At 41.0% G+C, this 20252-nt stretch overlaps 1 protein-coding gene across 1 annotated transcript in view; it reads right to left on the bottom strand.

Moving 5' to 3' along the window:
* KCNK10 (potassium two pore domain channel subfamily K member 10) overlaps window positions 1-20252 on the bottom strand; it is a 68028-nt gene that overhangs the window by 30137 nt on the left and 17639 nt on the right. The window contains exons 2-3 of the mRNA XM_075104474.1: window positions 13356-13684; window positions 1139-1256 (exon numbers count right to left, since the gene is read on the bottom strand). Coding sequence (XP_074960575.1) covers window positions 1139-1256; window positions 13356-13684 — 447 coding nt within the window. The remainder of the gene's footprint in view (window positions 1-1138; window positions 1257-13355; window positions 13685-20252) is intronic.

The following is a 20252-nucleotide window of genomic DNA, read 5'->3' on the forward strand; positions in this document are numbered from 1 at the left end:
TGTCAGATTATTTGTCTATACAGTCACCAGTGTGTGCATCACAGTTGTAATATGGAGCAGCACTTTATCCAATATGTAAATCAGAATAATACTCAAAGGCAATGCAAATAAAAAGCAACAATTTGCCAGTGATTTCCCAATAATCAGATCCCTTGGCCTCTAACCATGACAGCACTGAAATCAAGCTTAAAATTATAAAACCATTGTATAATTGTCAGCAGATTAACTTTATCATCAGTGTTATCAGTTTATAATTTTCTTCCTTCAGACTATCTTTTGAAATCCCAGCTGCTTGAACAATCTTCAAGAGAGGAATTGGCTCACAGAGGAGAGGATAAAAGCCGTAGTATTTCTAAGGCCAGCATTCAGAGATCAAGAGACTGAATATATTGGATACAATGTATACAGGGGACAGATGATGATGGCCTGAAAATGAACTTACTAAAATTACTGGTTCAAGAAAAGTAAATGGAGCATTTCAGTATACCCTTCATCGAATACAGAGAAATGTGTCAATATTTCAAGGCCATGACTTCTAGAATGGAAAAAAAAGTTGGGTTTTTTTACACAATGTACAATTCGTGGACTTCCTTCCAATTATTAGTATGAAAGTGAGGAAGGATTTTAAAAAGACTGTGATATTTATGTGAATACACTTCCAGTTACAAGGTGTAGGGTACGAGAAGAATTACTTACATCAAACTTCAGAGCATAAGCCAAAATTAATTGATGTACTTACGAAGAAAATTACCCTTATGGGTAAATTAATCTATAATATTAAAATCCAAATTCCCAACAACCATAGCATAATTATTTCATTGGGCACTGGTTCTTGATATTTTTCATTAAAATTAAGACCACCTGCATCTACATCAAGAACAGGGTTATAAAGCCTTAGCTACCTCAGCGCTACTGGTTTTCAGTTCAGCATTTGTATTCTACCCTAATTGTGTAAACAGCTTCTGATATTTACCCAGCAGCCTAATGCCTTTGACACATACCAGAGGCATGCCTTCTGACAACTAAGAGAAATACAGTTCAGCCACTTTATTTCTTTGTGATCTACCTTCCTCAAATTTATTTCATTATCCAGGTTGCAGTGTGACTATGTATTTTAAAAGATAAACGATAAGCATACCGATTGTTGTGATGACTGTTCCAGCAAAGAAAAAGGCACTTCCGAGGTCCCAATGACTGCTGTTGTTAGACGAATTTCCTATGGGACTGACTCCTGCATTATCAGCATCAATAGCATGCTGCAAAGAAAGAGACAACAAATCACCCCTATGCATGCCTTACCATATCCTGTGCAAGTTGATATAGGCTCCAGTGGTAAATTTCTAGGACCATGGGAACACCTTAGATTTAAACTTTTTAATACCTGCTCAAAGTATAGTAGCATCCTCTGTACACAAGAGCTGAATATATGACTGAAGTAAGTAGGTATTAAGGAGGAAGGAAGACACAATGCATGGGCAAATGACAAAAGACAGAAAGCAATTGAGAAGTAGAGGACTGACACCACAAAGAGATGCATAAACATCATTCTTGTAGTGATAACTGCCAAAAGAAAAACTCCCAATGGGAACAGCTGCTGTTAGAAGCAGCAAAAAGGGTGGTAAATACAAATAATGTCTGTGAAGTCAACTGAAGCTAGTCAGCCAAGGATTTTAATTCCCAGAGAATTAATAATTCCTTAAGTTATTTATATTTTATGCTAACAAAAGAAAAAATAGGATAAAATAGAATCATAGAATCATAGAATCATTAAGGTTGGAAAAGACCTCTAGGATCATCAAGTCCAACTGTCAGCCCAACACTACCATGCTCCTAAACCATGCCCTGAAGTCTACATGTCTTTTAAATACCTCCAGGGATGCTGACTCCATCACCTCCCTGGGCAACCTGTTCCAATGCCTGACCACTCTCCCAGTAAAGACATTTTTCCTAATATCCAAACTAATCCTCCCTTGACACAGCTTTGGCTGTTGTAGAAAGCCAGACTACACAGACTAAACAACCCAGTACGCTGAGGCGCTCCACATAAGACTTGCTTTCTAGACCCCTCATCAGCTTCATTGCCCTTCTTTGGACACGCTCCAGCACCTCAATGTCTTTCTTGTACTGAAGGGCCCAAAACTGAACACAGTACTCCAGGTGCGGCCTCACCAGTGCCGAGTACAGGGGCACGATCACCTCCCTGCTCCTGCTGGCCACACTATTCCTGATACAAGCCAGGGTGCCGTTGGCATTCTTGGCCACCTGGGCACACTGCCGGCTCATGTTCAGCTGGCTGTCAACCAACACCCACAGTTCTTTCTCTGCCACGTGGCTTTCCGGCCAGTCTTCCCAAAGCCTGTAGCGTTGCATGGGGTTGCTGTGACCAAAGGGCAGGACCCAGCACTTGGCCTTGTTAAACCTCACAGAATTGGCCTCAGCCTATCAATCCAGCCTGTCCAGGTCCCCCTGTAGAGCCTTCCTACCCTCATGCAGATCAACACTCCCACCCAAATTGGTGTCACCTGCAAACTTACTGAGGGTGCACTTGATCCCCTCGTCCAGATCATTGATAAAGATATTAAACAAAACTGTCCCCAACACTGAGCCCTGGGGAACCCTGCTTGTGACTGGCTGCTAACTGGATCTAGCTCCATTCACCACCACTCTTTGGGCCCACCCATCAGCCAGTTTTTTACCCAGTGAAGAGTACGCCCATCCAAGCCATGTATAGCCAGCTTCTCTAGGAGAATGCTGTGGGAAATGGTGTCAAAGGCTTTACTGAAGTCTAGGCAGACAATATCCACAGCCTTTCCCTCATCCACCGGGTGGGTCACCCTATCGTAGAAGGAGATCAGGTTGGTCAGGCAGGACCTGCCGTTCATGAAGCCATGCTGGCTGGGCCTGATCCCCTGGTTGTCCTGCACTTGCTTGATGAGCTCACTCAAGATGTATCACTCCATAACCTTCCCCATTCCTGAGGCCAGGCTGACAGGCCTGTAGTTATACACATATACATATATACATATATGTAAATATATCCCATTTGAAATGAACAAATAGGCTAGCTATGAAAACATGAGGAAACAACTTTGTGATCAGCTCGGACTTCACAGTTATCACACCGGACATAATCGCGTGTCCACAAATACAGCACAGTACAGAGACTCCCATCTAGTGCTTGAATGAACTAAATCCAGAGCAGAAGCTGAGGTAGCTATGCTGCTTCCAGGTCACTGTCTTATGACTGACACAGCACTGAATCAAACCAGACAGACATATCAGCCTGCTGAATGTTTGCTTGGGAAGTTCTAAAAATGCACTATATTGTGTCATGGGGACATACACATTTGCCTTTCATGGCAGCCTCACAGTCCGAAGGAAGATAGAGCTAAATACATCAGCCTCTGTGATGGCTTTGGCTGGGGTAGAGTTAATTTTCCTCACAGCAGCTAGCATGGGGCTATGTTTTGGATTTGTGCTGAAAACAGTGTTGATAATACAGGGATATTTTAGTTACTGCTGAGCAGCGCTGACACAGAATCAAGACCCTTTCTGCTTCTCACCCCACCCCACCAGTGAGTGGGCTGGGGGTGCACAAGGAGTTTGGAGGGGACACAGCCGGGACAGCTGACCCCAGCTGACCAAAGGGATATTCCATACCATGTGACATCACATTCACCATATAAAGCTGGGGAAGAAGAAGGAAGGGGGGGATGTTTGGAGTTATGGTGTTTGTCTTCCCAAGTAACTGTTATGCGTGATGGAGCCCTGCTTTCCTGGAAATGGCTGAACACCTGCCTGCCCATGGGAAGGAGTGAATGAATTCCTTGTTGTGCTTTGCTTGTGTGCGTGGCTTTTGCTTTCCCTGTTAAACTGTCTTTATCTCAACCCATGAGTCTTCTCACTTTTACTCTTCTGATTCTCTCCCCCATCCCAATGTGAGGGGAGTAAGTAAGAGGCTGTGTGGTGCTGAGTTGCTGACTGGGCTTAAACCACAACAGTGTCCAAAGCACAGAAATAAATCTCTCATCAGCATCTGGCATATTCAGCTGATTTGCTCTAAGTTCACTTCTGAGATGCCGTTTGGTACATACTCTCTAGTTGCTTGCAGATCTCATGAAATGTGTTGCCTGTCATAGAGAAATTCAGACCTCACTCTAGAACAGCAGCTAAAATGACTGCATTTCAAAGTAACTCTCTCCTTCCCAAATGTTCTCAGCTGAGATTAATTTCCATAAAAGCAATGCAAAGGAACCAAGCTTCTCTCTTTCTGCCTCTTACCGTTTCCAGGTCTTTGCCTTTCTCCCATTCTGTTCCAACCTCACTTCATGTTGCTGTTATCACACTACTCATGCTACTGCCAGATCTTTCCCTTCTCTCTCACTCTGATATTTGCTCCTCCTCCTAAATATTGCCACCAGCTGTTAGCTTTGGTTATTTCAGTGAACTTGTTGCTGGGCTCAACAGGAATGGCAAAGTGCTGTCTCTTGCATCCTCTTTCTTTTATTTTTTTCAGCACAGAATTCCCACCTATCAATACAAAGTTCTTTTGACTTTTCGTATTCCATTTCTTTAACCACATCTCTTTTCCCTCTGACATATGATCTATGAATTGTCACTGTGATTTTATTTCACCTTTTTCTCTACAGTCCATGTGCAAAGCAAGGTTAACCATTCTATTTTACCATTGCCCCACTTCACATCTGTTCATGTCAATATTTCTCTCCTGATCTTCTGTATAACCTTATATTATCTTCTGCTTTTAGCACTGACTTTTAAATACAACCATTTAACACCTCTTCTATCCTTAGCTTACATGATACACTTTTCTCCTCATTCACCTCTTCACTCTGATGGCTCATTTATTGCATTTTTTCTTTTCTTCCCCTTCCATTTTGCATGCTTCCACACTCATTTTTTGCCTATATTTCTAATTGACTTTATCATCACAAATGTTCCTCTAGGACATTTTTTTCCTTGGGGTGGTTTCAGCTGATCTGCTCCCCAGTTTTTAGTTATTCATCACATTGCCCCACAAAAAGGGAAAGGAGTGGGAGAAGAGGTGCATGGGCAAGACCACAGGCCAGGTATATCTAAAGAGATCAGTAAGGGCCAGCCTTTTTTAACAGTAGAGCTGCTACATGCCAGGCCAAGCTGCTGGTGAAATTACAGCATGAGCAAGCTCCAGACTGAACTGGTTGCATTTCACATGGGCAGAAAGCCAGGTTCCTCAGCACCTGTCCATACCTCAAGAAACAGGGATAGGGAGAAAGGAAGTGCTTAGGACCAAACCCTTTGAAAGGGCTTCTGCACCAGTTGCTGGCATATTGCAGGTGGTGTGAAAGTGGAGACCGTTTGTTTGTTTACCCAGAAGAGCGTAAATCAGCATAACAGACAGGTTGCCTGTTTAAATAGGCCATGACACACTGTCAGCTACCCTGGCATGTTACTCCTGCCAAGGAATGCCACTTGCCTTCCCCTTGAGTGTGTGAATGTCAGCAAGCTAATTACAACACTTTAATCACATTTGAGTTTACACAGTTTAGCAAGTCTATTAGGGCCAAGCACTAAACCCTGAAGTGAAGGAGCATCCCATTGCCTTAGGTAGCCTTGAGCTTCTCAGGCTCCCTTCTCATCCAAAACAAATTAATTTTTTCCTTTAAAGTTTGACTGACATAATTCATTTATAAATATCCAACTATCCCAATGCTATCTCTTAATACATAGTATTTTGCATGCAGCAGTGGAGGACAGAAAGGGAGCCGTAAGAATAGAGCAGCCCTGCAGTTTAGCAGCACTTAAATATGTGATTTCAGGTCATGCGAAAAGTAAAAGATGCCTTACTACCACCACCACAAGCCCACCTCCACAGAAGTATTCTGCTAGACGAAGACTGACACAAAACTCAAACAAGGACACTATCACTGGCAAGACTTTCCCAGTTGTGCTGGTTCGGGCTAGGATAGGGTTAATTTTCCTCACAGCAGCTAGCATGGGGCTATGTTTTGGATTTGTGCTGAAAACAGTGTTGATAATACAGGGATATTTTAGTTACTGCTGAGCAGCGCTGACACAGAATCAAGACCCTTTCTGCTTCTCACCCCACCCCACCAGTGAGTGGGCTGGGGGTGCACAAGGAGTTTGGAGGGGACACAGCCGGGACAGCTGACCCCAGCTGACCAAAGGGATATTCCATACCATGTGACATCACATTCACCATATAAAGCTGGGGAAGAAGAAGGAAGGGGGGGACGTTTGGAGTTATGGTGTTTGTCTTCCCAAGTAACTGTTATGCGTGATGGAGCCCTGCTTTCCTGGAAATGGCTGAACACCTGCCTGCCCATGGGAAGGAGTGAATGAATTCCTTGTTGTGCTTTGCTTGTGTGCGTGGCTTTTGCTTTCCCTGTTAAACTGTCTTTATCTCAACCCATGAGTTTTCTCACTATTTTTTTCCTCACTTTTACTGATTCTCTCCCCCATCCCAATGTGAGGGGAGTGAGTGAGTGGCTGGGTAGTGCTTGGTTGCCAGCTGGAGTTAAACCGTGACACCAGTTCACACAGAAATTGAGATTTTACAAGTTTCCCATCTGTGAAGGTTCAGATAGGCTTTGCAGCATGACCTGAAGAGCTGCATCCTCACATTATGTTGGAGTAGGGAAAGAACCAATTTCGAAAGCACTAACCACGGTTGGCAAACCTTTCATATTTAAGACATTCTAAACTAGTAGTTTCAGGAATTTTTATAGTTGAAGTATCTTGAAAAGTAACAAGTCATCAAAGTATCCATAGCTGGTTCACACTTACTTCCTTCCCTGATCCCTTCTTCCTTCTCAAGAGGAGTACATGCACAGTGCACAACATTTTTTCAATATTTTTCATGAATTCAGAAAACACTCTTCTTTACTGAATACTTATTAATCTATGGTAATTTATCTTTTGAAATGCCACACATTCAGGGAAGGCAATAACTTGAAATACTTCAAAGGGCTAAAATTGTTTTTCTTGCTGTTCAAGTAATGGATGTGTCCTAAAGCCAATAGGCAGATAGTAGTGAGGGAAATGACAAAAGTACCGAAGTAAATCCAAGTACTCAATGCTATTTAAAAAAAAGTATATATTTCAATCACAATTTTCAGTTTGGTTCCCTATCATTGTATAGATATGTATTTCACTCTCGGGCCCTTTGGTATCAGCTTACTACAGTCACTCTGTAACCAAAACACATGGCCTGGTGAAGCTGCATGGGACTGAAGGCAAACCCCACAGTGAAAGCCCAGCATATGTGGTGATACTGGGATGACCGAATCCTCTGTTCTCAAAGAGAGTACAATCCAGACTCCATCTCAGTCTGGAATAGGTTTTATCAGTTCCACCTGTTGATATTCAGGCAGCAATATTTAAAGGCTATGAGGCACGGGCCCACCCTGGGCTGCCTTGCTGTTAACATATAGGACTCAAAGTCCAAAGAAAGGCATAGTGAACACTAACTTGTCTCACCAGGTGTCAAGAGTTTCCCTCCACAATATACGATCAAAATAGTATCTCTTCTTCATGGATTAAATCAATTATATTCTCCTTATATGAAACAGAAACTACTGGGGTTTTACCATCTCAATCCCTGCCCCAGTGATGCTGTACAAGTGTTGGGCTCCAGCTCCCCGCAGCCCTGCCCTGCATAGCCACAGGCTCTGCCAAGCTGGGACCTGCCCCATGGGCTGATGTCCCAGCCCAGCCTCAGCCTGTCCCCAGGGAGGTCCCTGATAGTCAGGGCTGGAGGATGTCCCCGGCTGCCCCTGGCCAGCCATGCTCCCTGGCTGGCAGCAGTGGGGTCCACAGCTGCCAGCTCCTTGGCCCCTGGGGTGCAGGTGGTTCTCACTGTGCCTGGATACTCACATATCTGATCCTCCTAGGTGTGTTAGTGAGTACACGCCAGCCTTCACTAATGTATTAGGTATCTTTATCACTAATTAAGACAACTAAATCAAGAAAAATTCTAGTCATGCCCAAAGGCGACAAGATAGCTGGGAGCTAATGCAGCTGATGAGGAGACAGGAACCAAACAGACTGTTTCTGGTTTCTCTGGGAAGAAAGGCTTTTATCGGGTTCACTTGTTCAGTTTCTTTAATTTCTCCAGTAAGATCCTAAGCATGAAGAAGATAAATCTTTTCCAAGGACAAGCATAATACCCTTCTTGAGTACTGAGCCACTCAAAGGATGTACCCTATGTGTAACCAAGGATAGGAATTTGATAAGAAAAGAAAAAAAAACTTGTCTTTTTTCTGGTTCCATTAATTCCTCTCCACAGATCATGCTAATCCAATAATGATTATCTCCCACTACAATTCTTTTCCAAGCAGATTCCTATCAAGCATACAAAAAGTTGTTTCAATTGCCTTTCATGCTCTGATGTTTCTCTGTTATGATTATTAGGATGCTTCTCATTAGCAAGCAGCTTTTAAAGACTAATTCCTTAATAACTTTTCCCTGTACTCCCTGCCTCTTGACTTATTCTCACCACCCCTCACACAATGATTAAGGTATCCTCATTATAAATTCCCATTTATGCACTTTTCCACAACAGCATTTTCGAAGGCCAGCAGATTTTCTTCAGGTATAATCAAAAGTAATAAGCTTTGAAAGCCCATCCCTTAAATATTTCTGCCTATCCATAAAGGTCTTTAGGTGGCAATCAGCCAGACAGTAATCTACCGACACTTACAGTGATTTGATTGTCTTGCATACACTATGTCTGAGGGCAGACCTACAGCATTCAACAAGGGACATGCACAGAGATCTAAGTCCAAAGGGCTTAGCTCCCTGCAAACTTCTTAGCCAAGTTCTGGAAGCAATGTAGCTACAGGACAGCTTCGACTTCTGCAGCATCCTAGGCTCAGCCTGTCTCCTATACAGCTGGAGTATCTCTGGACTGAAGTTACAAGCTAGGGTGCCTGCACCATCTTAGACAGGACCCAAGAGATATGAGTTCTTTCTTCATATGCTTTTAGGGGGAATAAGGTAAAATATAGATCAGGGGCAGAAAAGAAGTTGGGACATATAGAAGACAACCTCCAGAAGCACAGGCAGAAGGTTCAATAATCAGATATTTACCATTATTTTTCTTCACAGTTCAAATAGTCTTTTCCTGTCTTCAGCAACCAGCAAGTCTTCCCCACAGTTAACTCAAAATACATTTTCTCCCTGCTCCACCTAGAGCTTTGTTCTAGCACATGAAAGCCATCCAAGTTCTCTTCATTTTACAAGGAAACACCCTGAAAAGACAAACTGGCTTATGACACTAGTGAACCCGTCAAGCAGTTGAAAACTGAAACATCTTTAGAGGATGTTCCCTTTCTTGCTTACCTTCAGCGCAAAAGTAGCTCAGAACACTAATCAAAAGTGCCTACACAAAATATGACCTCTTACTAACATAATCAGCCAGTAAAGTCTGACTAGCTTATTTCCAGCCTTGTTTCCTTTTCAGCTTACAGGCTAAGTCTAATGAGTTGCTGTAGTCATTAGTGGACATTGATAATATGAATTAGTTCCCAGGTGGGTGGGGTTTTTTTTATGCTATAATCACTCACAGTCCTAAATTAAACCCTAAAGGAAAAGGAAGAAGAAAGCAGCCCGCCAATAACCTAAGTAACTTCTTACAGTAGCAAGCCACTCTATCTTATGTCATTGTGCGGGGCTCATTATGAAAGCAGGGCTCATTACAAAAGTTTTTACTCATACATGGTGCACAGGCTACATATAAAAAGAATACAAATACCCTTGCCAGGTCCATATGAATTATGTTGCCAAAACACATTGATGGTCTTCCTGCCTGCCTCTCTTAATGGTAGATAACGTTTGATCTTTCTGAGATGCATAAACTCCCCATTATATACTCTGTGTGTTATTACAAAGGTAAGATGACTTCTTTTTGACCCCAGCTACTAATAAGCTTATGCCATGACATATAAGAACAAAAAAAATGTTTTGTAATATGTTAGGAGGTGTAACTACCAATGTTACTTTTCTTTTCAACTGTATGTCCAGTCACTTGAGTCCTGCTGCCTTCTGCTATTTGTACAACACAGCTTAATGTACTTGAAGCACAACGAAACTTGAAGTTTCATTGTCTTTTATCATATTCTACATTTCACTTCTCTCTAACTCTTAAAAATTGGAACTGTTGAGATAGAGCACACTATTTTGTAATTTTCTTATTCTGGTATTCACCATTGTGTCAAGTCATAGAACACATAAGGCATTAAATAATGAACTTGCTTCACTGCAACAAATGTCTTCAGAAGCAAAAATTGAGTTTAAAAATGTACAGGTAAGAACTTCCACTTCAGGTGACTTTGGACAATACCAACTGCACTGTGAAATACTTGCTACTGTTATGAAAAAATTATCTGCCATTGTGTTAGTATTAGACAGACCTGAACGAAAACCCAAGAGATAAATACAAATTTAAAATACTTTGAATCTTCCTAGGGATTTGCACTGCTTTCATCACTATATTATTTCTGAAGTCTGTGAATGAACTTCACAGTCTGGACTCAGCAATTTGCTTTGTGCTACCAGTGCTAATATTTGTGACGCGTTATTGGAGATCAAGTTGAGAAGGATGTCTCATCCACACTACATTTTAACAGCTGCCTCATACAGTGCCGTACATCTTCCTTATAGGTTTTCCAAAGGATAACCCTTTGAAAGATTGAAATTTAGGCAAAAGGGATAAATTTTTCCATCATTAGCCTTGTTAGGATCATGACACTCCTTTCCTCTTCTCCTTAAAAGATTGTTCCAGAGCCACCCCCCACAGTAAAAGGATACAAGCCAGTTCTAAGGTCTCTCTTTTTTTATTTTTTCCATATTCTCCAAGGCACAGAGGTGAATCAACACAGTCATTCTGGAGAGCATGGTCTGTGTTCATCTAAAGGCTTTCAGGTAGTCAAATAACATTAATTATAAATAGCTCCCTTAGTGGTAGGCAGGTGCTGACTGCACACAGCACAGCAGCCAGGACCCATGGAGGTTGCCACGTCAGTCTGAAATCACAGTTGTAAAGGCAGATGCAGCATTTGGTGCAATGCAAAAATGCATTGTGCCAGCCAGGAAGATGTCACTTTTGAGATCATTGACATGAAAGTATGAAAGCACAACATTAACCCCCTGACATTATCTTCAAACAACGGTTCACTGTTCTTCTGTGCAAGTCAGTTACAATCAGAGTTTTCTGTATCAGCATACCCAACTACATCCCTGGAGAGTTTCACCCCCAGACGTACAGAAGAATCCAAAGGGACTTGCTCTTTATTGACAAATCTGTTTCAATATTTCACATTGCTTGTCCTTAAGACATTCACATGCTAAGATGCTAAACCCGTTTAATTTACCTTTGCAAAATTATTTCCAGTTACACAGCGTAATGCCTGGACATACTGAAATCTCAGGAGATAATAAGGTTTGTCCAGAAGGTCTGTCTTCTAATGACACAGTATGCCTGGTTTTTATTTTAATGTCACCACGTTTGATGTGCAAGAAGGAAAAATGTTGTGTAATACGAAGACTTAAAGCTGGTACCTTGCTTAGGTTAGACTATAGGGACTATTTAGAAATCTTTGTACTGCAGTCAGGAATTTACCATCCTCTTGAGGTGCTTTGCTTGTTGCACCTATTACATGTTCTGCTTTCTGCTAGAAAAAAAAAAGAATTTTGCATATATTTTAATAGTGACATTCCCATCAAGGGAATACAAACTTTTTGTTTTCAGTATTTTAAAAAAATCCTTTAATCAGTCAGCACACATTATACCTAAGGAGTTGAGGGAAAAATAGATCACTGCAACACTGCCATGAGAAACACATTTGAACCAATATCCCTGAAGAGAATTCACCCTGCCAACCAAACACGTTCACCTGTCTTTTGCAGACAGACGAAGGATGTGATCCAAGTCAGCCCTGATCCAAAAGCTGTATAGTCACATCAGCACAACACCACTTCCCGCTGAAGCAGGTTTGGCTTCTTAGCTACAGTACCAGGCTGCCCAAAGGTACAGGCACACAGCTTCTGACTCAGAACTGACCTGTCTTCTGTGAACAGAGAGCACAAGCAGGGAGACCCCATATCTATCTGCAAAGAAAGAGAAAGAATTTGTTTTCCTTAGGAGAAGCAGAAGATCGTTGCTGTCTACACGTGTGGGCAGGGGAGAGAAATCAGTTTAGCAATCGGACGTTGTCTGTGGAAGACCAGCTACAAGGAAACTGAACAAGTTTAGGCTGAAAAGCAGGAAAATGCTTTTTCCATCCCAGCAATGAGATACTGGAACAGCTTCTTAAAAAGAAATACTAAACTTATAAATTTGATTCACTTACAGAAAGGTTGTATAACACAGTTGTGTGGAAGGACACAGAATCCAGGAGACAGCTCTGTGTTCTTTCAAACAGCCTGAAATCACAACGGAGCCCTGGTGCAACAGCCCACAGGGAAATACATTGTGCTCTCAGAAGGCTCAGACACAAATTCAGGTCTGAAATATGAGGATGAAGTTCAACTTTGGAATATATTCCTTAGGTATCTCACATTTCTTATCTAATCTCTATTTTCTCCAGGCTAACTGATAGGTTTATACGTGGGATCCTAGAAGATACTCTACTGAAGTCTTGTAAGACCCATAATACTTTTCTTGTCTAGGGTTTTCATCATTTTAAGATAACTCTATTCTTGATAGATCTTTCTTGCATGTTAATCCATTTTCCATTTATCCCTACATACTTGATATTTATTTCGTTCAAAATTGATTATAAAGCTTTCCATACTAGACCAGACTACAAATTCTGTAGCTATTAAATGCCAATTATTTTGTGTTTTTAATTGTATACTTCTTCATCATTCATTTACCTCAAATTTGCAATAGTAAACCTGTGAATTAGGGTACCAGTAAGTTCTGAATTCTTGGCTGAATATTTATTTCAAAACTCCCATCTGTTATTTTCTGTTTGCTCTCCTGGTTTAATTTTGGAGGAAGGATTAAGAACTAAATATCATTTGAAAATTTAGAGAATATGGGCAAAAGTCTTGCAAATCTGTCACCTCTCACATAAATTTCTTCCAGATATTAAGTTCTGATTTTCTTTGCAAACATTTTTCATTATTCTAGCAAATACATTTGACCTCTATTTACAATGTTTTGGAGACAAAGTTTCTTTTTCACAGACTTTAACTGTGAAAGCCTGCCCTTCACACTGCCCATTGCTAGGGCTCTGTGAACAATTTTGTCCCCTATCAACTCACCTGATCAATGAACCACCAAGCTGTTTATCCTAACTTCCAAGAATTACTGTCTTCTTCACATGGCCTACCTGAATCAGCGTCTCCAGCTCCAGCTGGGTTACACAAACATGCTCCCGAAGAAAGTCAGCCTTCTCGAGTGCGATTGTGTTCTTCTGCCTGCTTTCGAAGGGCTGCTCCAGGGCACGGAAGACGAGTCCTCCCGTCACCAGGTAAACTACCACCACAACAAAGATGGCCACCACTGTTTTCCACTTCATGACTGTCTGCAGGCCTTGAGAAGGGGCTTCCATGGTAGCAACGACAGTGGCTCGAGAGGAAATGGAGAGTCGTGGAGCTGAGTAATGCCCGTTAGTTTTGGGCTCGGGTTCACAAGCTGGAACTGGTGAGGGAACAGCCACTAAAACACAAAGTTAAAAAATCTTATTCAAAATCAAATCCCTAAGGCTATGACCTTGATCTTCATACACAACTTTCCTAAATACTATTTTCAAGACTCTCACATAAACCATGTTATTCACATAGATGTGACTCTCTTCATCTGGAAGACTCCAAGTGTGTTTTGCCCATCCATACACAAGCCACCTCAAGGGTTTGCTTCATCTGTTACCTCTAGAACTGGATGGGCCAGTTGCATACGCAAAAGTTTCAGAAGGGTGCAGAAAACCATTTATCCAATAAGAACATGAAGATTTTTACTAGTTAGGATATAAATTACAGAAGGTGGTGTTTGGTGAGGGACCCTGGCAGTGATTTATGTCCTTAAATTATAATACTAATACTATTAATAGTGCTAGGAAACTGAACTGTTAACGATCGGTGATCACTACCTGGCCTGGTATTGACAGAAATAGAAAATGTTTTGCAAACCACCAACATAAGCAGGCCCATGTTATTTACACAGTTTCATAAAACCACCACTTCCAAAAATGTTCTTAAAGCCTGGAAGACTCACAAATTTTAGCATAATCGTTCTTCAGCCAAAGCATAGTAGATATCTGAGGTCAAAGTCGCTCACACGCCAAGCACAACAATGGATGTCCCAGCTTGGGCCTGAGACACTGCATAGCCCCCATGACCTTAGCAGTACCTCAGTGCTAATCAGCCCTGGCTTCCAGCCAGACTTTTTAGCCTGACCACTGTGTCAAGCTACCAAGGCATCCAAATCAAAGCTGGCTCTCCTCCAAATCATCCAGGTGTCTCAGCATCATACTTCCCCACTCTCTGCTGCTAGTGTTAGCAATGGCAGGATGACGCCAGGTTCCTCAGCATCCACTGCTATGATGATACCACATGCAGGCTTTAAAGATGCTGGATTCATTTTAAACCAAATCCCTGCTGCAATCTTACCACGGTGCAGCTGTCACTGGCCTGTAATTTCTTTGAAACTGTATTGATTTATTTCATATCAGACCTAAATCAGATTACAGTTAAAATACAGTCACTTTAGCTGCATTCTCTGCACTTATTGCCAAAGTGTCTTTGCTGTTTTGCTAGGAAATTAAAGCAGAAGGATTTACCACCTCTGATCAGAGTGTCACCATAAACTGATTCTATACAATTTGAACATACAATGTGATTACTCCTTGACTTTGAAGCGGGCTACAACTCTTCCCCGATAGAAACTGTTTTATGACACCGAATAATTTAAGAACTCAGCTGTTTACTATAGTCACGTCTTCCTAGAAGCAATACATCTCGAAGAACTGCATTGAGGATAGAGCTTCCAGCTTACTTGCTAACCAATAAACTACAGATATCTATAGTTGCTTTACACTTAGAGTTAATATTTCTTTTCATATGTGACTTGGAGGCTCCAGATACTAAATAGATTAGAAAGAATCCAAGATCAGAGGAAAAGCTTCTGTAGCTGATCCCCTTGGTGTGTATCTCAGTTTTGCAACACCCTGTGGCACAGCTACTCAGTTTGACCATCAGAAATTCATTATGGTTCCCAACACTTATCAGCCAGGATGGAGTGACATCAAACTTAAAAGGACACTTTCTCTTACCTCCACATATATTTCACATAAGTTCTAAGAACCTGAAGTGACAATAGGGAGAAGAGTGACAGTATTAGAAGTCAGTCACATTTTTTGTAAAACAGATCAATTATCCCATTCTTTAAATCTCCTGAAAGGATTATTGTAATAGATACAGTGAGCTTCAGCAGGAAATATCAGAAAAGTATTCAGAAGAAACATAAAATGGAGAGGTTGTGTGAAGCAATTAGAACTTCCCTTCCTCCGTAGGCAAATATGTTAAATCTGATGCACAACATCTCCGTACTGAACTAAATAAATTTGAGTATTCCCAAAAGTGTCTCAGCTGATGTAAATCAGCATAACATAACTTCTGTGGATTCCATGGAATTCAATCAATTTACATCAGTTAGAGATCATAACTACCGTGTATATTGTGAATCAACACAAGATCTACAACCCTCAGGGCTGATTTTTCACACTTGAGATTACTCAGCAAAATAGTCTCAGGATCTGAGGCTCATATGGTAAGAAGAGAGCAGAACCCATATGACAGAAACAGCATGCCACTATTTTTTGAAACAGCTATCCACCTTACCATGACTGGCATAGTCCCGTGTAGGATGGGCGAGCCATTCAGTGGAAAGAGATGCCTGACTTATGATATCCCACAAATAATAAGTCAAGAGGAAGGAAGTTAAGAGCTGGTAGAGTTAAAACAGCTTTTGTGAGTTTTCTTTTCCTCTCTGCTAGTATAAATGTTGTTCCTTATTCAAATCATATTTCTGGCAAAGAGTTAATAACAGCTTTACAGTAAAATCATGGCCTGTTTGATTCTGTCTTCAAAGGAAAATATGTTGTACTGATTTAAGAGCAAGATGGGAAGTTCAGGGTAGGGAACATAATACGTTCTTATAAATATTTTGTCACTCAAACAGCACAATGGATTACTGTGCTCTGCTTGCTTATATCTGAAATAAAAGATAACTTTTTTCTTAAGAAGAACTGTGTTAAAGTCTTTCATTTTCTGCTATTAGTAATAGCTACCCTAAGTGTTTGTAGAAATGTTGATCCTAAAGTATTTTATATGATATAAATTAATACACAGGAAAACTCTACTAAAGCACCTAGTTGAGCAACTGATGTATAACAGAGACAGCCTTTTTATAAAGCTGATGCGGAAGGCACAACTGCAGTCAATACCTCAGAGGTGTTTCAGGGTAGATTTTTAGCAGCAGTTAGGTATTGGAAAACCAGTGTAGATACTCCATCTAGCAGCTATCTCACTCTTCATGACAAGAGAGTAGGGTTAGGGACTTGAGCACATGGTAAGAAGTCAGAAGTCCCGATTTCTACTTGGAATTCTGCCTCCATAAACCTGTGCTCTCAGAAAAGTGCTACCATTCACCTTTAAATGATGGTTTCACCCATTAGAACAAGATAAAATAGTGCTTACTTTTCTAACATGAGAGTCCTGTAAGAATCCATGTCTGTAAAATTTTTGAACAAACATATGAACATAAAAGCTATATAAACTTCCAGAAGTTGTAACAAGTAGTTTTACTAAAATCAAAAGATGGACTACATGGCAATTCAATGATGTGCTGTGGTATACAAATAGTTTAAGAAAATGAAGGACTACATAAATTATTGGATTTGTAGAGTTAGTTTAGGCTATAGTTTAGGACAAACGTAGAGCAAAAGAGAAGAGAATATGTTTACAATAAATGCAGAATAATCCCTGCTTTATTTATCCATGTTTTTTCAAAACAGGCTGCTGTCAGAACAGGCTTTTCCCAGAACAGAGTCTCTTCTATGTATCTTTGTTAAATCATATCAAAGAAGACTTAATCTGCCTCACTGAAAGCGATGATGAATCTCCATTCACATGCAGGCACTAAATTAGCAGACAGGTAGCCTCAAAGGAACACACCAGGCCTTACCCCAGTAAGCAGATGACAGTGGGGAAAGAAAGGTGAGATCCTGTTTGTTTGGATAAGCTTCAAAATAAAGCAAATGAACATATTGATGTTACAAGTCAAATTAAAATGTTAGGATCTGTACAGTTGTTCACCTCCAAGAGTACCGTACTTGTTGCACTTGATATACGGATGAGCAGTATAGCCAGACCTCCTGTTGATATGTGAGCAGCTTAAATACCTGAGATTTCTGCTAATATTGATAAGAATTAAGGAATCAAAACTCAATCACTGACCATCACAAAGACTGGGGCAAAGCTTAACCCAACTTAAGCAGTTGGCAGTTGGACTAGGTGACCATTGTAGGTTCCTTTCAACTGAAATATTCTATTCTAAAGCAAAATGCTGTAATGCAAAACATTGGAGCTATTGAAACAATGCACCATAAGACATTGTTTCAGGGTAAAAATTGTCTTTCATTACTGCAGGTACGCTTTGCTTTAGGAGCCTGATATTTCTAAGAACAGGTTAGACTAATTTCTGCCAGAAATGTTTAGGTATAGTTGGCCCTGCTTTACAGCAGCAGGCTGAGGTGGATAACCTGTTATGACCTATGAAAATAGTTCTAATTTAAAGGGAAAATCTCTAGACAGAGAGGTTCAAAATACAGCCACTTCAGACGGACAGATTCGAATAAGAGCCAAAATGCTGAGAGGATGTTCAACTGGCTTTTGGCTATGAAAACACTAAGCATGACTTTCCCACTCTGACCTATACCCTGACAACTATGTTACCCAATATGCCAAGAACATAGGACTTACCAGAGAAACCTGGTTTTAAAGGAGACATTCTCAACTGGTTTAAACCAAATACATTTTTTTTAAAATTAACATACCCTCCTTTGTGGTATTGCTGTCACAATTTTTATCTGTGAAAAAATATGTCAGGTTTAACAGAATGTCTTATTTAGTACTTTATTTTCTTCCATTTTCCTGTGTTACATGAGTACTCGACACATCTGATGCTTTCACAGGATTCAGCACAGAATTTGATTGAGGCCATATATACTTATGCATTCATAAACCCAGCAGTTGGCATTAAGTTTAATACATGAGTTAGTCAAAAATGAAACTGGGCATTTCATCTCTCATTTTAATGGGTCTATCCAAGGAAGACAACAAAGCATTTTCAGCTCAGGTAAAAAGGTTCTTTGATGTACATCTGAAGATAAGTACCAATATATTTCCCCAAAATCCTCATAATATGATGGGAGATTTTTTAAAGAAAGGAAATTATGCTTTCTTCAAACATTTACATAGTCAAGCACTGAAAATTTCCCATGGAGTCTTCCTTATCTTTGTCTTAAAACTAGAAGTTTACTTCGGATTATAAAGAAATCTTATCATGCAGTCCAGTTCCACTGAGAAAATTCATGAGCAAATCATTCTCCCTACAGCTTTCACAAGATCTTACACTGGTTTATCAGCACTTGTACATCCTTCCTGTAGCACTACTTAGTAAACCAGCATTCCCTCCTGATGTAATTTAGACATACGGGATTTTGTCAAGTGTATGAAGTTGCAGAACAGAGACCTGGAGCACAAAGGCTCAGAAATGCCTTTGGGGTGCCAGCCAAGCCTACTACAGCTTCCTGGAACCAGCCAGTAAAAGTAGGTGGATCTACCTTCTCTAAAATGGATCATAAAGGACTGGGGGATGAAGGGACTCCACTGGCCATTCACGTCCTAGCAGGAGCCTCATTTATTTCATTTTCACTGGTCAGAGTATTCTAGTTGTTTGGGTTCCCACCTAACCCTCTTCTGAAATGGCCACACGCTAAAAGTTAGCATCAAAATGTTTCTTGATTGAACAGTGTGGAAAAGCAGGAAGATGAGCAGTCCACCAGTGGACTCTGGCTCTGGCTCATCTCCAGACAGAGGTTCCTGGGGGATATGGGTACCTAGCATTTGCTTCCAATCTCACAACCTTCCCACAGACTCCCCAAAATTATTTCAGCTACTGGCTGCCTGGGTTAAGATAGCAGGGCTGTGCCTGGAAGCCAGAGCAAGGATATGAGGTATATTAGAGGAAGAGCTGAAGCAATCAGTGTATTAAGCTATCAACCATAGGAACTTCTCATGAATATGTCACAAACAGAAGCAGCACACAGGTTTAAGGACGAAGGGAATTTGTACATCCAACAGGAGGCGGGTGGATGCTATATGCATGATGGAAGTAATGAAACGTGGAAGTTTCTGTCCATGTGTAACCAAAAAATCATTAAGCCATTAAAATTTTGTGTTATGAGGACATGGCTAATAATTTCCACCACCTGCCTTGCTTGCTATTCCAACCCCCTCTCCACCCCCATTCTTCCTCTCTGTCTGTTGTGGTTTTTTAACAGCTTTTGTGAAGTAGAGAGCATCCATTTAACCAACACAATGAATGCTGGATTTTTACACACTGGGCACTCAAAAATCTGACGCTGGTTTAGAAAGTCTAGCTTTTAGAGCAAAAATCCCAGTAGACAATGATTGTGTCTGCCTTTGTGTTTGTGCAGCATCTTTGCATGATGTGGGCTAATTAACAGGTAACATTCCAGCTGTGATCAAAAAATGGGAGACAAAATCCTGCCTGCAGGCTATGATTACATATGGGGCAGAACACTAGTATCCCTGTGGCTGTTGTTCTGGACTGAGGCATAATAATAAGCGCTGCTGTCTGGGGACCACAGGATCCATAGAGCCATGGATCAAGAAAACTGCTCTCAGCGCTGACATGTTTTGCACCGGTTTGGCCCTGGTCCCTCTGCATATCCCCAAGGTATTCAACCACACGACTTGAGCAGTGAAAGTCATTGAGAGCCTGCCACACAAGGTGAATCTCACCCTACTGTTTGTACAGCATTTTGCTGCAAACTGCCATTGAAGTGAGAAGCATTACTATTAAATTTACTGTTCATGAAAACAAAGCTTGAAGTATCATTTGTTTGGAAAATGCACAGAGTGCCTCCGAGTATATGGCTTTTCACTGCAGCAGTACCCCACTGGTTAAATCTAACATTGTT

Source organism: Phalacrocorax aristotelis, chromosome 9 (assembly GCF_949628215.1).
Source record: "Phalacrocorax aristotelis chromosome 9, bGulAri2.1, whole genome shotgun sequence".
Lineage (NCBI taxonomy): Eukaryota > Metazoa > Chordata > Aves > Suliformes > Phalacrocoracidae > Phalacrocorax > Phalacrocorax aristotelis.